General features: G+C 39.0%; 1 protein-coding gene across 9 annotated transcripts in view; it reads right to left on the bottom strand.

The window, feature by feature from the left end:
- UNC79 (unc-79 homolog, NALCN channel complex subunit) overlaps positions 1 to 16,278 on the bottom strand; it is a 238,462-nt gene that overhangs the window by 111,410 nt on the left and 110,774 nt on the right. For all 9 annotated transcript variants that reach the window (XM_032837360.1, XM_032837355.1, XM_032837353.1 and 6 more), the window contains 5 exons: positions 8,929 to 9,119; positions 8,230 to 8,353; positions 6,149 to 6,289; positions 3,592 to 3,813; positions 1,340 to 1,567 (listed from right to left, as the gene is read on the bottom strand). In XM_032837360.1, coding sequence (XP_032693251.1) covers positions 1,340 to 1,567; positions 3,592 to 3,813; positions 6,149 to 6,289; positions 8,230 to 8,353; positions 8,929 to 9,119 — 906 coding nt within the window. The remainder of the gene's footprint in view (positions 1 to 1,339; positions 1,568 to 3,591; positions 3,814 to 6,148; positions 6,290 to 8,229; positions 8,354 to 8,928; positions 9,120 to 16,278) is intronic.

Raw genomic sequence — 16,278 nt, forward strand, 5'->3', positions numbered from 1 at the left:
CCCTGCTTTCCTCTGGATCACTTACACAGAGAGTTTTCTGGGTCTCAAAAGTCCTTCTACCCCACTGCCTTCATTTCATTAACTCCACTCCTGCAAATATGGCCCAGGAGCTCTCTTTCCTCCCCATCACACCTCCAAGCTGGATCTGCTGTCCTTTCTCTGCCCCCATAGCTCCCTTGCTCAGACCTCTCCCGTCACCCTTATCATGCTAATGGTTTTTCATTTATTTAAACATCTCCCTGATTAGCTTTTAAGCGTCTTGATTTTATTTTAGGTCGCTAGGACCAGGACTGTTTTGTAGTGAGGTTACCCAATGATAATGCTGAAAGACCATAGTCCAGGGAGGTTATTTTGCAACATAGAGGACGAATAAGTTTAGTAGGCGAAAGGTATTTAAAAATGAAGAAACACTTTACTGCATGTATGTTATACCTCAAAAAAACTTTTTTAAGAATTCACTTTCTACTTAGGGATAGAAAAGCGTGGTTCAGTCAGTTAAGCAGCTAACTTTGGCTCAGGTCATGATCTCCAAGTCCTGGGATGGAGCCCCGCATCGAGCTCCGCCCTCAGCAGGCGTCTGCTTCTCCCTCTCTGCCCTTCTGCCCCTGGTCATGCTCCCTCTCTCTCTCTCAAATAAATAAAATCTTGAAGAAAAAAAAAAAAAGAAGTCACTTTCTACTTAGCTAAACATTAGGGGAAAGGAAGAAATAGAGAAGATAGCAAACACTGGCCCAAATAATTCAGATTCACCTCCTTTTGATGGCATGAAGGTATTTTGGTGGTATGTGTATGTGCCTTAAATGAAAACTGGCTAAGCAAGAAATAACGAACATATGGAGTAGCTAATGTGTGGTATATATTAGTTGTTCTCTACTGAAACCATTTTCTTGGAAAACAGAAAATAAAATGAAGCCTTTACTGGTGGTTGATGAAGTCAATGGGTTTTATAAACTGGGGTTACCCAGGAATTCGTGATCTGTTTCCAATCTACTTACTTGATATTTGACATGTATATTTTGTAGTATTTACTGCTATCTGAACTTTGTAATAAAAGTTATTTTAAGAATACCAGTAATGCTTCATATTTATGAAAATTATATGAATGAATGCACAACAACCGTAACTCAAGACTCAAGAATTCTGGATAATGTAGCTCTAGCTCATATCCCTTCCCAGGAGAATTAGTTGGGAGAAGGAACAGGAAAACTTTCTTTTTAACAGTCTCACGTATAGCCCAGCATGGAGCATACAATGTTACTGGAGGAAGACCCCATTATACCAGCTACTACCGTCATTACCACTGTCAGATATGAGTCCTCTCATTTCTCTGACTTCTTACCACAAGCCGGCTTTCTTCTTTAGGAGCTAGTCTCTCCAGGAGTTCACAAGCAAGCTGATAGCAGAGAATACTAGACTGGCATAAGTTACACTCAATTGCTTTTTCGTCCTTCTGGCAGGTGTGAGAGCCCCCCCAGGGGGCTTGGAAGACATTGTTTATAATGGAAATGATGTCCTTTGATAAGCTGTGCTCTAAACCCATTGTGATCCCATCGTCTTGTAACTCCATCTGAAAAACATCAAAATGAAGGCAAGAAAAAAAAAAAAAAAGAAAGAAAAAGAAAGAAGGAAAGGGAAAAGAAAGAGAAAAGAAAAAAGAAGGAATTTGGTTCTTTGTCCAATATTCCATTAGTATATTAACTGGGGATAATTTTTACTATCTGACAATTATATTAAGTTATTTAAGGGTAATAAGGATTTTAGACCATGAGTATATATTATTTTCCACAGATTTTTTTAAAAAAAGAATATAAACATAAGACAAACAGTGGGAATTATTTTTAAAATCATATAGGACACGTAAAAGAGAGATTTTTTTTTAAACTTATCATTTTGTGAGATTTTACACATTTAAAAAATGCTGCTCCTCACCTAGTGTCCAGATCTTGGTTTCTAAATACCATTATCCATTATCCACTAAGAGGAACCAGGGCTCCTTGGAGAAATGGCTGATTTCAAGGTTGGGGCTAGGAAAATATAAAATGAGCCTGGAACATCTTATCATGCTAGAAATTAAGGAAGTGTTCAAAGAATGATGAGTAATATGTCAAAAGAACAAAGGAAGGGACTCCCACTAGTCAAATATGGGACAATATGAGCATCAAAATACAAGTAATCATAATAGTAGATTTTAACTCACTGAATAAAATAAGAATTCATGAGTACCTGCAGGTATAAGAAGATGAACAAATAAATACAGAAATGAGAGAAGGAAAACTATTTCTTCGGTAGAATGCCAGCTAATAAAAGATAATGAAATGAAAAAATTATCCTTTTGTTAACCAGGATCACTATAATTGATCCAGGCATGAATCATCCCTGGATGCTAAAACCAGTAGGTAAAAGTCTGATGAGAACAGGAAATCTCAGCCTGCAGGTTACTTACTAATTACAAAGGGAGAAGTAGGGATTTTGGAGTAGAGAAATCACCTTAACCAAGTTATCACCACTAGTAAGGCAACATTATCATGCCATGTGACTCCTGATATGATGCACTGGAAAGGATATAACATCACACCAGTGGCATTACTGCCAAAAAAGGTTTAACCCAAATAGATTCGTGACATCACACAAACTCAAATTGAGGGACATTCTAAAAAATAACTGGACTGCAGTCTTCAAAAATGTCAAGATGAAGGATGAACAAAGACTTAAGAACTGTCTGGATGAAAGAAGACTAAGGAGACAGGACAAATACTTGCAAGGAGTGATGCTGGATTGTTTCCTAGATCAAAAACATCTTTTTCTTCTACTATAAAGATTTAATTATTACGTCAATTTAAAAAAATGATTAATTTCTGTGGGTCAGATAATAGATAATAGTATTATAACAATATTAATTTCTTGACTTTGATTTCCTGATTTTGTACTTGGTTATACATGAAAATGTCCTTATTCTTCAGGAAATACATACAGAAGTGTTTGAGGCCAAGGGGGCATCACATCTGCAACTTACCTTCAAGTGTTTATTTTAAAATTTCTACAATTCATACATACATATACAGATAGAGAGAGAGAAAGAAATATAATAAATGTTAATATCTGGACAATCTGGGGGAGGCATATTCGGGAATTCCCGTACGTTTCTAACAACTCTTCCATCAGTCTGAAATTATTTCAGAACAAAAAATTAAGAAATGTTCTCCTGATTAAAGACTTTTATATGTCTCTTCTGAAATTACCTTCAAAAATCGATTTATGCAATACATTTAAATCAGCCCATCACTATAGAGCTGCACCTTGCCCTTCCCAATAATAGCATCACTCGGTTCACCAAATTTGTTCAATAGAATCAATTCTAACGATGCTAGAGTGTTTCTAAAATTCACATCCATTCTCATATGTCAACATCATTGGAGATATTCATACAGTGTTTTTCAGATTCCCTAGGGAATCCTGAAAGGAGTTTTCAGAATGTCTTGAGTGATGTTGCATCATTTCATAAGCAAGAGTCCAATACATAGCAAGAATCACTGTACAATGCGTTCCCTTATTCTTCACCGCAGAACTAAAGGAAGCTCATGCTTCAGCTACCTGCTTCAGGAGAAGATCAAACATGAGGATGAAACAATTTAGATTCATTTCATCATCTTCACAATCAAAGTCAATAGTCCTTCCTCCTGGGTGTCCAAAATTCTTGAAAGGGCTACGAAATGGACTACGCATGGGACTCCGAAATGGACTCTGGAAAGGGCTATGAAATGGACTCAGCATATTGTGCTGAACTCGCCGGCCCGGATCAGAGGCAACACTCACCTAGAAGAAAGAACATCAACACATGTAAGGGAACTCACAGAAGCCAAAAGGGCTAGATAAAATATCTGGGGTCTCAGGGAAGGTATTTCCAGCTGTCACACTGATTTCCTTCCTTAGTCAACAAAATTAGTACTTCCAAATAGTATAGATCTTCTCAAAATATAAAAATAAGAAATAAAATCACTGACATGAGGGCTCATGTCTATTAAAAAAAAAAGGAAATAAAATCATCCAAACTTTGTGACTAATGGTCAGGTGAATGAAATATTATCACCTTGAAGAATGAAGGTAGCTGTCTTTACCATTATATTGCTCTTCCCATCCACATTTCCAATTAAACTAAATTAAACTACCTAAAACCATAACCTGAAAAATGAGACCTTATAAAATATTACAAGATCAGTTTTAGAATCATAAGCACAAAATCTGTTTAATGTGATTGGTTAAAGAAGAATGGCATCTGGATATTATAATTATTAAACTACCATGTGTAAACAGTAGATGTCAAACCTGTTGTACTGGTTATTGTCTATTTGCCTAATTCAAGCCCCTCACTGCCTTCCTCTGCCCTGCTCTATGCCCAAGGATGCCAAGGTCAGAGTATCTCCTGGCTTTCTTGCTAGCTGGCTTCTAGGTAGGTTCAGTCAATGGGGGCACCAGTAGAAGCCCTGCAGCTGAAGGGGAGAGGGGTGGAAGTATATGTCCATCCCCAGCCTACTTTGATGCTACAGCCTTGGCAGTCTCTCCATCGTTCTTCCAGCCTGTCTTTCCTTAACATTTCAGCTCTTAATGGGCTCCAGGGACTCTTTTTTTTGTTCCTTCCACCCTGGGGGCTATAATGGCTTCCCACTGAGCTGTTACTGGCATCTAGGTGCCTCACCAACCCTTACTGCTCCCTTAATCTTCCCCATAACTCTATAGGCAGAATCTCCATGAAAGTCTTTCATTTGAACCATCTGGGATAAGTTCTGTAGCAGGATAATTACTGACATATCTGTACTATATATCCCTCTGAAATTTTCCCTCTTAAAAATCTCTTTAGAGGAGCCTGGTTGGCTCAGTTGGTTGGGCTACGGCCTTCAGCTCAGGTCAGGATCCTGGAGTCCCGGGATCGAGTCCCGCATCGGGCTCCCTGCTCAGTGGGGAGTCTGCTTCTCCCTCTGACCATCTCCCCTCTCATGTTCTCTCTCTCTCTCAAGTAAATAAATAAAATCTTAAAAAAAAAATCTCTTTAACAACTAGCAAGTTCCCTGAGCACCATATTTGAGTAAAAAAAATAAAAAATAAAAAAAGAGTACCCCATCAAGAACCAGAATACCTGGATATTGACAGTGTTATCTAGGGCAAATCACTTCAGCCCACTGAACCTCAGGTTAAGTATTGATAAAATGAGGATAATGAGTTCTTCTCCAAATGCCTCACACCGTTCTTGTGAACACATTGCCCAGTAGAAAGCACCAACTAGTCAACTAAAGATTACGGAAAAAAGAAACAAAATATAAATGTTTGCCAGCTGGTTCCTATGAGGCAGATGAGAAAAAAAAGTAATGATTAAAATCAAAAGAAAGCACTGGATGCAAACTATGATCCCACGACTTTGACATATTTCCTAATCCCTAGATATCAGGTAGGAATGACACTAGGAAAATGGTATGGGGAGGCTGATAAGGGCAAGTTGAGCAGAGTCCCTGCTTACCATCCCATGACAGTGACCCTGGCCAGAACTGATCCTTATCTGGGAATATCAACACATCAACAGAAGCTCTCTGAGGTGCTCCAACATATCAAAGAGTCCCAATAGTTTTCCTACACTTTAGGCCAGACCATGTTGACTTTTCTCATTCACAAAGGTACAAAAGGGTCCAAAAAAAAATGGGCTCAATGGGTCCACAGTGACAGCATCACTCACAGTCACCATCAGACAATCACATCTTCTCAAAACATGATAGAACAAAACATCCCAACTTCTCATCCCCAAAGTGAAGCACCCATCTGCCAAACAGCTGGTAAAGAATTCTTGTTCACCAGGAGACCAAAAGAAAAAAAAAAAAAAAAAAAGGAATAATACCTCCAAGCTAACTCTTTTTGCTTTTATCAAGGGTAAGAGATAGTTAACAAGTATGGGCAGGAGAAAAACTCGATAATTTATTGACCATGATTATATGAAACATATCTTAAACAATGACTTGTATGATTTAATGTATTTAAAAGATTAACAGAGTGAGATGGGATGAAAGAGCATTTTCAGAGAAGTTTATTATGATGCTACTTTTGGAGCCAGTAGAATTGACAAAATCTTAACAAATAAGACAAGAACAGTGGTGGCAATAATTACCCTTCGAGCTGCAAGGTTCCCTGCCAGTTCACTGACTCTTGATTTTCTTTGATTTGCCAGTTCTTTAACAGAATTAACTCCATCAGAAAACATACTTATCAATAGTTGAAGTGGAACCATGATGTCTAACTCTGATAAGACCTGGGGAAAAAAGGCATATATCCCCCCCCCAAAAAAAAACATAAACTTTAAAACTCAAAGTAAAACTGCATTTATCATTTTTTCCCAAAGCGAACGATTGAACATGAGGATATTTAGCCTTATGCACATTCTACCAGCACAGCAACCCTCAATTTTTCATACTAAAAAATCAAAGTTATTATTGAACCTGCCAGCTTCCCCACTCTCCACATCCCATAATCTCCGTGTTATTTCTATTCAAACTTCAAAGTATCTCTTGACACCATCTCCTCCTTCCCATAGAATAGTGGCTTAGTTCACCACTTTCTTTCTGGAGTAGTGGAACTTGCATGCAGTCCTCCTCCAGTCCATACCCCCCTTGGACCTGACTGCCCCATCTCATCAGCTCACGTATCTTGCCAAAATCTAGCAACTCTCTTTCTGTAATGAGTTTTTGAAAGTCGACGCCGCCTTCCTTCAGGCAGAACTAATCCACCCCTCTTCTCTGCTTCCTTGGATAGAACTCTGTATACACATTTACTAGAGCAATTGTTTTTCATCATATTTGATTGTTTGATACCGTCTCTCCCAGTGTGAGCTCCCTGAAGAAAGGAAGTATAAAGAAAGGACCATTTCTTATCCCATTTTCATTGGAGTGCCAATTACAGTGCCTGGCACAGAGGAAGTCTATAAATGTTTCCACAGTTAATTAATAAATGAGTCAAGGCCAATCACTATTCTGTTCACACTATTCCCCAAAAGGTCAGACCAGTGGTTTAAAACCTTCAGCCACAGCACCCTGTCTTCAAACCAGCACTCTGGGAAAGCCCTTTAAAACACAGCTGGGATTGCTCTCATCATGGTGAGGCCAGAGGGTGACGGCCCTGTGCACTCACCCCTCCATAACTCAGCCTAAAGTGCGGGCGACTGAGTGACAACACCCAGCCCTCTGTGGAAGGACTGGCTTTCCTAAAATGAGAAATTATCTTATTGAGATCCACCAGGGTATGAAAAGTGTCCAAAAGGTGACTTGAAAAAAAAAAATCCCGTCCCTTTGCTCTTTGTCAGTTATGAAAGGTGTCGTTCCTCGATGTAGAACCCAGAAAGGTATCCTCATGACCTGAAAAGCTCTTGGTTTCACACCCATCTGTGATTCAGCAATGTAACAGCACCCATGGCTAATCTAAACACTGACCCACACTTCTTGTTGCGCACTCGACTCTATTTAATAAATGTTTAGGAACGTGCACTAAATAAATACGAGGCATGTGCCAGATGCCGAGAGGAGAGGGTGAAGGGAGGCATGAATTCAAACATGAAAAGGCCTGCCTGGTTCCCATCCTCCAGGCATCTGCAATCAGGGGAAGAGACAAAAACGAACTGAATATTAGGCAGAGTAACATTTGCACAAAGAGCCTATGTGAATACTGGAGGGAAGGAATAATGAATTCTGAAGGGAAAATGAGGGTGTGAAACAGCAGCAGACTTCATAGATGAGATCATTTTTGAGTTGGGCTTTAAGGTTAAGCTGGATTACAAATGCAGACCAGACAGAAAAGTATTCCAAGCTTGGGGGAGCAGCAGGAATGCCTCCCTAAGTCGGTAGCTGTCAACCGTTCCAAGTAAAGGACGTATTTAATATGAAACGATTTATTAGGACACCCACAAGACAGCTATGGTACCTTTACATCGATTGATGGAAAAACACATAAGGACCAAAGCTATTATGACTTCAGTAACGGTGTTGCATAAATCTGTATTTTGTTAACCATAACTACAGCCACATATATTTGAAATCTAGGTATTCATCTGTGCAGTGAGTTATTAGTCTATAGACAGTCCTCAGCAAACATGTGAATTTATGGACTCTTTGCAATAACTTCCTGCTCCTCTACCCAGGGATCTCAAATTTCCAGGCTAAGAACTATTGCCCCAAATGATGAAAAGTATCATCTACTTACATGAAGCCACAGTAAAGCTTGTTCCTGAACAGAGGAAGGGTATCCTGTGAACCGGCAACTAATAAAGCCAAACATTTCTTCCAATGAAAAAGGTAGAGGACAGAGCTCAATGTCAAACATTTTGCTGGAAAGCAGAGCCAACAGAAGTAAATGACCAATGGGCATGGATGAGGGTCTCCCGCTGCATTTTTAACTCTACCTTACCTGGGGGACCCAAACACTTCTGATTGGTCTGTGTTCTGAATGGTAATATCAAGTTTGATTTTACTATAATAGTTTATGTCATTAGAACAGGTATGAAGAATTCATATGGTTGTTAACTTAGTGTTTGTACTCATCCTAGGCTCAACAGAAGGAAATGCATTTCTAAGGAATTGGAGTTCCTCCCCAGCATCTAAGAACATTTTCCCTTTGCATTTTCCCCACTTTATCCAAATCATAACTATATTTAAAAATAAGCAAACAATATGGTGTATCTATTATTCCACAGAACAAAATCTTTTCTGAACAATTCCAAGTCATCTCAGCCCAACTGTTAGCAACTGCTTTGTTTTTCACCTTCAAATTTCTCTAAAGGTCTATTAAAAAAGAAACAAAGATTACATGAGATGTTTAACACCATGCCTGGCACATATTACATGCTCAGTAAATGTTAGACATCATTATAATTATGGTGACTTCATTAAACTACTTACCCACCTTAATACTTCCCTGAATTCTTTTAACTGGTTATCTGGGACTTCTGTTCTGATGGCTTCCAGCCACTCCGGCATGATACACTCCCACACAGACTGACTGATCACATTGTAGGGGATCAGGCAGAGGATTCGGTTGAGCCCTTCCTTCAACTGAGTCACTGTGCTGCAGGACTTATCCCAGTATCCACCAACCTGGTGGCATTTCCACAGCCACAGGGGAAAAGAGTAAAACGCACCTGTTAGGATTATACTCTAAGGACTTCCTAAAGGAAACGGGTATGGAGAAAGACCACAATCCATTACATCGGAATCCTGGGCCAAGTATTTCAGTGTGAGATCTGTAAGAATCAGTAAACCACTAGGATCCATTAGTTACAAAAAAAGAAACAATCGTTATAAGTAGGTCCAAATATCAATTCCAGACTGAATTTGAACTAATCTACTGCAGTCTTTCCAGATCACACATGAATTAAAATTCCCAAGATTTTTATTCATAACAGAGTGAGCATACTACACAATACTATACTATTGGAGTATTATTATTTCTAAAGTTGGACAAACCCATTAAAATATGTGTAGTCACACCTGTGCTTCAGAAGAATATAGATTTCTACTACTGGGCACTTTGCATTGAATATTTTTCATTATGGAAAACAAAGTGGCAAAGAGCACTCTTTTTCCCGCTGCATATCATGCCACAATTTTTTTCCTAAAAATGCTCTTAGGCAGGTTGAATTCATGAACAAAAAAGACATACTAATTTTTACTAAGTAAGGTAGTATGTTAATTTTCCAGTGCAGAAAAAACTCAAGTCACAAATTTGGGTTCTGTTTGTAATTCCAATTTTAGGTGACGATCTTATATTCTTATTAAATGTATCAAAGTAATAGAGGCTCAGATATCTATTTAGTATCATATTGTCCAAAATCCTAGATGACTGACTGGGTATTTTTAGGAAGCGACTACATTTCTGGGGTTGTCACTGTTGTTGTCAGTTACAGAGACTCAGAAGAGCTAACACTGACAATGCTGGCAGTGTGGGGTGTATATCCCTGCTGAGACTCCTTTGGCCGTGTAATGTATAGGTGAGCCACGTAAAGCCCTATTGGTTTTGAGTCACATTTTGGAACAAGTATCTCCGTGGTGTTCCTAAGTTGTCAACAGCCAGACAATGGATCCTTTGACTTGGCAAAACTGGTATATTTAAAAAGATTTCTAGAACGTTCTCATCTTAAACAAATGTCCTATTACCAATATGGGAGGATCAAATTGATAAGAGACACACAAAAGATTACAGCCAGCCCTAAAAGACTTCCCTAGCAAAATTCTAGAACAGAAATCAGATTTAGAACAAAAATTAAAATTTGCCCCCACCATGAACTCCCCTCCGCCTCCTCCTCTTGTGAATGACCCAGTTGGAGGCCCATATTCAGAGCTTGATAGGAGCTATTATAGAGGCCTTCCCTCCAAAATTTTATTGGGCTAAAGTGTACTCAGAGGGAAGGGGAACATCCTAAAGCCTTTGCCAAGCAATTTATAAAAATATTGCAAAGGCACACAGCTCCAAATCTACATGTCTTAGAATATAGGAATCTTCTGTTTTTCCCCCTTAGCTGGAAATCTTCTCTCATTGTTATAAAGAATTCAAATGAACGCAGTTGATCGGGCAGGCCAGCTCCTTCACTAACGTTATTAGCAAGTCTGCTATCTCATTCTTTGAAGAATTAAAAATAACTGTCCTCGCCTTACTAATTGGATCTTTGCAGAATCATCATGGATCCAGAAGTATCCCAAAGCCCATCCATGCTTATTATCAATCCCAAAGCCTCCCCTCTTCATCTCAAGATTCCTGCAGATACTATAAACAGTCAGGACATTGGAAAAGAGGGTCCCTGCACTGAAGAAACACTCCAGGAGTGACCGTCTCAGGCCTTTGCCTCCTCAAGCCCACTCCTCTGAGCCCTCCTCTCCACTCAGACCTCCACCCGGACACGCTCAAGACTTCAGGCTCAGCACAAATAATGTTGTCCACCCCCCCACGCCTCTCCTGCCTTGAACTGCTTGCTCATAAAAGCTCCATGCCACGGGAGAATGTATTATTTGCTCCAATCAAAACCTAATAGACAAATACCTCCCTGAGCCCTCTCAGACCAGTGACTAAAAGCTTGAATCTTTTTCCTCCCCTTTGAGATGTAAATCTCCTACCACCCAGAACTATCTCTCTGAGATGCAAACATCTAAGAAAATAACTCTGGCTCTCAGCCCCACAGTGCCTGGCTTTCACTTGTACTATTGCTTACTGTCCTAAAACAGGAGACATTTACTCCTCCACCCGAGAAGCTCCAATTAACAACCCCCTTAGCAAACCTCCATTGTCATTGTCCTTAGCATATCCCAGCCTTCACGAAGTTAACTTCTTGGGGCGCTTGGGTGGCTCAGTTGGTTAAGCATCTGCCTTTGGCTCGGGTCATGATTTCAGGGTCCTGGGATTGAGCCCCATAGCAGGCTCCCTGCTCAGTGAGAAACCTGTTTCTCCTTCTCCCTCTGTGCTCTCTCTCCCTCTCTCTCTCAAATAAATAAATAAAATCTTAAAAATTAAAAAAAAAAAAGTTAACTTCTTAGCCGACTGAAATAAGTAACTGTCTGAGGCTGAACCCCAGCCTTCGTGAGATTCCATATCAGGGCCAATAAAAAGATTGTGAGGGTCTCCTCCACACATACTGATAAAAATCTTCAGCCTTTATAATGAACAGGTCAACCACTTGTTCCATCTGTTGGAAACAGAATTTGAATAACAGTGAGGATGAAAAGTGCATATAAGCACCAACTCTTATATAAACTAGCGATTCTTGTATTTCTATGACAGTCTCCTATTCAGGTCAACAGATCTTCCTCAACTCATCATTGCACTACGACCCAATGAGCCCATTGTAAGTTGAAAAATCATGTAAGCTGAAAACACACTTAATACACCTAACCCGGGACGCCTGGGTGGCTCAGTTGGTTAAGCAGCTGCCTTCGGCTCAGGTCATGATCCCAGCGTCCTGGGATCGAGTCCCGCATCGGCCTCCTTGCTCATCAGGGAGCCTGCTTCTCCCTCTGCCTCTGCCTGCCATTCTGTCTGCCTGTGCTCGCTCTCTCTCCCTCTCTCTCTCTGACAAATAAATAAATAAAATCTTTAAAAAAAAAAAAAATACACCTAACCCACCAAATAGCACAGGTTAGCCTAGCACACCTTACTTGTGCTCAGGACACTCACATGGGCCTACAGTTGGGAAAAATCATCTAACACAGTGTCTATCTTATAATGAAGTGCTAAATATCTCATGTAATGTACTGAACCGTGGGGACCGCAAGTGAAAAACAGAATGGTTGCCTGGGTGCGGAACGGCTGTCAATGTAGTAGCTGTTTACCCCATGATCACGTGGTTGGCTGGGAGGTCAGGCTCACGGCCCTTACCCAGCATCAAAAGAGAGAGGATCGTACTGCATATCCCTAGCCCAGGAAAAGATCAAAATTCAAATTCTGAAGTAAGGTTTCTATTGAATGTGTATTGTTTACACACCATCGTCAAGTCAAAAAAATCATGAGTTGGGGACTTGTATTCGTGTCTGCCTGTATGTTTGTATAGGTATATTATGTATATATGTGATATTTTCTTACCTCTGAATGGTACTGACAAATCAGTCTATAAAATCCATTAAAAGATCTCTATTCCAAATGAGCTTTAAAAACATAAGAGTTGGGGTGCCTGGGCGGCTCAGTTGGTTGAGCATCTGCCTTGGGTTCGGGTCATGATCCCAGGATCCTGGGATCAAGCTCTACATTGGGCTCCCTGCTCAGCGGGAGCCTGCTTCTCCATCTCCCACTCCCCCCTGCTTATATTCCTTCTCTTGCTATGTCTCTCTCTGCCAAATAAATAAGATCTTTTGAAAAAAAAAGGGGGGGCTTATATAAGTTAAATATTCCCCAAACTCTCAGAAATATAGAAAGTAACCCAAATGTTTATCAAGTTCATGCAATTTGGGTCAATATTTGATAAATAAGACTAAGTTTACATTGTTGGTCTAGTAAAAACAGTTGTGTCTTCTGAGTTATCAGCACTGAATATGGTATGATTATCAATTTTATTCTACACGGGGTTACTAGTCAAATAAGCTAATACTATACTTACTAGATGTTTAAGATTATAAAACTAATAGATTTCATTTTAATTAAGTTAAATGATTATTCTTTTTCTTAAATTTTATTTATTTATTTGACACAGAGAGAGAGAGCACAAGCAAGTGGAGTAGCAGGCAAAGGAAGAGGGAGAAGCAGACTCCCTGCTGAATAAGGAGCCTGACACGGTGACTTGAGCCGAAGGCAGGGGCTTAAACAACTGAGCCACCCAGGCACCCCAAGTTAAATTATTATTCTGAGAAGCTTTATTTCAACAATAGTTGTGTTATATAATATGTCTGATTAGAAGTAATTTCCAGGGGCATCTGGGTGTCTCACTTGGTTAAGTGGTCAACTCTTAGTTTTGGCTCAGGTCATGATCTCAGGGTCCTGGGATCCAGTCCTGTGTCAGGCTCCACACTCAGCCGGTGGGGGAAATGGTGTTTTGCCTGGGGATTCTCTCCCTCTCCTTCTGTCCCTCCCCCCACTCATGCTCTCTGTCTCACTCTAAAATGAATTTTTAAAAAATAAAAAATAAAGGGGCGCCTGGGTGGCTCAGTGGGTTAAGCCTCTGCCTTCCGCTCAGGTCATGATCCCAGGGTCCTGGGATCGAGCCCCACATCGGGCTCCCTGCTCAGCGGGAAGCCTGCTTTTTCCTCTCTCTCTGCCTGCTTCTCTGCCTACTTGTAATCTCTGTCTGACAAATAAATAAATAAATAAATCTTTTAAAAAAATAAATAAAAAAATAAAAAAATAAAAAATAAAAAAATAAAAAATAAAATAAAATGAATAAACAAATCTTAAAAAAAAAAAGAAAAAAGGAAGAAGTAGCATCCAAAATCTTTTTGGCAGCTTGAAATTACAGTTAAACTAAATTGTGTGAAATGATCTAGATATTCGTTGAATATCTAGATCATATTCGTTGAATATCTAGATCATTTCTAAATAAGACAAAACACTGAAGCATTAATTCTTGAATATAAGTTCATCTACCTTGGGATCCTTATTTTGACAGAGAGACTAAAGATACTTTGATCTGTTAATAAATGTTCTTTTTGCCATACTGAGAAATTATACTATGAAGCAAATAGCTCAGAAGTTATAAGGTAGTATATTCATAAAATTTGCCAATATGCTACAGAATGCTGGTCAGTGACAGGCAATTCACAAACTGTCTACCTCCCAGTTTTCTCTGAAAAATAGAGGTTAGTTAAGTGTTGAAAAGCATAATCAATATATGCAAGCGAAACCATTAGAAATAATGAGTGAAGGAAAAAACTGTTTGCAAAATATTCAAGGAATGTACAAATTACATTCTGTCCTAACATCATTGTTTAGAGGTTGTGTGAGGATCTCCAGGTTAAAAAAGAAGAAAGTGGGTGCCTGGTTGGCTCAGTGGGTTGAGCCTCTGCCTTCAGCTCAGGTCATGATCTCGGGGTCGTGGGATAGAGTCCCACGTCAGGCTCTCTGCTCAGCAGGGAGCTTGCTTCCCCCTCTCTCTGCCTGCCTCTCTGCCTACTTGTGATCTCTCTCTGTCTGTCAAATAAATAAATAAAATCTTTAAAAAAATAAAATAAAAAAGAGGAAAGTGAAGGACAAAAACCTGAATGGAAATAAAAAGTTGTAAGGGATGGTGTGGAGAGCAGGGACAGAGAAGAGAAAATCTTAGCAGCCTGTGTGGTCAAACTGGCCAAGATGAAATGGATTAATTATAAGGTTTTTTAAATGGGCTTTAATATTAATAGTGTAACAGTATACAACTTGACTTTGGCTTTCTTTCTCTAAAAAGGACAAAGTTTCTTGGATTATTGGTCTGGTCTTAATAAGAAATTGCAAAAGGTTTTTCTTTACCTTTTCAGTAATGTGTCTAGGAAATGAAGACTGTGTCTTACCAGAATTTCCTATGATTTATGTTGTCTTTATCATGTCCTCAATTACTTAAGAGAACCAAGTCTTCTCAATTAAAAAAAAAAAGCTGATTTTTTTAATAATCATGTTACAAACTATATTTACTTTGGAAATTTTGTCATTTTGGTTACACAGATAACTAAATATTATTTTACAATGACCCCATGATCCTGGTCAAGCAAGTGTTTAAACCTTTTAACATTTTTTACAACTTTTATATTTTACCTTCCCAAAATCAAATCCTAAATTAAGTCCTGATCTCAAACTGACTTTCAAATTTCTGACAGGGCCCCTAGAAAAATCTCAAAGGACTTTAACTGTTCTAGTAAAAAAACCCAAAAATCAAAAAACATTAAACTAACCAGGTTTACTTGATATGTTGAATTGCACAAAAAGCATCTTCAATTACAAAAAGATGTTTAACCTTCCCTAGCTTATAATTGTACAGGTAAATGTTTTTAATACAAACACTTCAGGAGTTCCCTGAAACTTCTAGAAATTTGTCAGTGCACTTCCTGCTCATGACACATCCTCATGCTGCTTTGCCCGATAGCTGACAACGACAGCAGAATGTGATTGTAATTCCAGTTACTCTCATCAGATCTTTGATTACAGCCATTTTAAGTCTTTTATCATTTACAGATTGTTACTGTTTTATTTTGATGCTTTCCTGAAAGCTCTTGCAATCAGCCACTAGACAGAATGCTTTAACTTCAGTAAAAAGGACTGTCTCTGAGACCCGTGTAAAGAACTATGACTGGCAATATGATGGCTTTGCATGCCACGGGCCTGAGCCAGGCTTCCAGAATTCTGGTAGAGAAGCTCATGGGTTCATACAACTGCTAACCCAAGATCAAGCCAAACAAAAATTAACTACATGGGGCTGAATGAACTTATGAAGAATGATGATCATTTTTATTTTTATTTATTTATTTATTTATTTATTTAGTTTGAAGCATTGCTGTCTCTTTACTGTTCTATTTTCTGGAGAGAAGGTTTTTCTTAAGTTATCTATAATTTATAACAACCTAGTAGATTACATCTTTGTAAACAACAATGAAACATTTGTCTTTTTTTGTCCCCCCGTCTGATCCCTCCAAGGTTCAGAAACTCTTGGTAAGTATACTTATTTTCATGCAGAAGTTTAAGAAGAATCTGTTCTCCTTGTATTAGAGCATAATTGGAAAAGCTAGTTATATCACCAAGACCTTGACTGGGGTGTCATATTTTACAAATATGTGCATAGAATCAGATATGGCGAGGCCGTTTTAAGGAAGGAGC

Source organism: Lontra canadensis, unplaced genomic scaffold (assembly GCF_010015895.1).
Source record: "Lontra canadensis isolate GAN:19392208 unplaced genomic scaffold, GSC_riverotter_1.0 scaffold98, whole genome shotgun sequence".
In the NCBI taxonomy this organism is placed as follows: Eukaryota; Metazoa; Chordata; class Mammalia; order Carnivora; family Mustelidae; genus Lontra; species Lontra canadensis.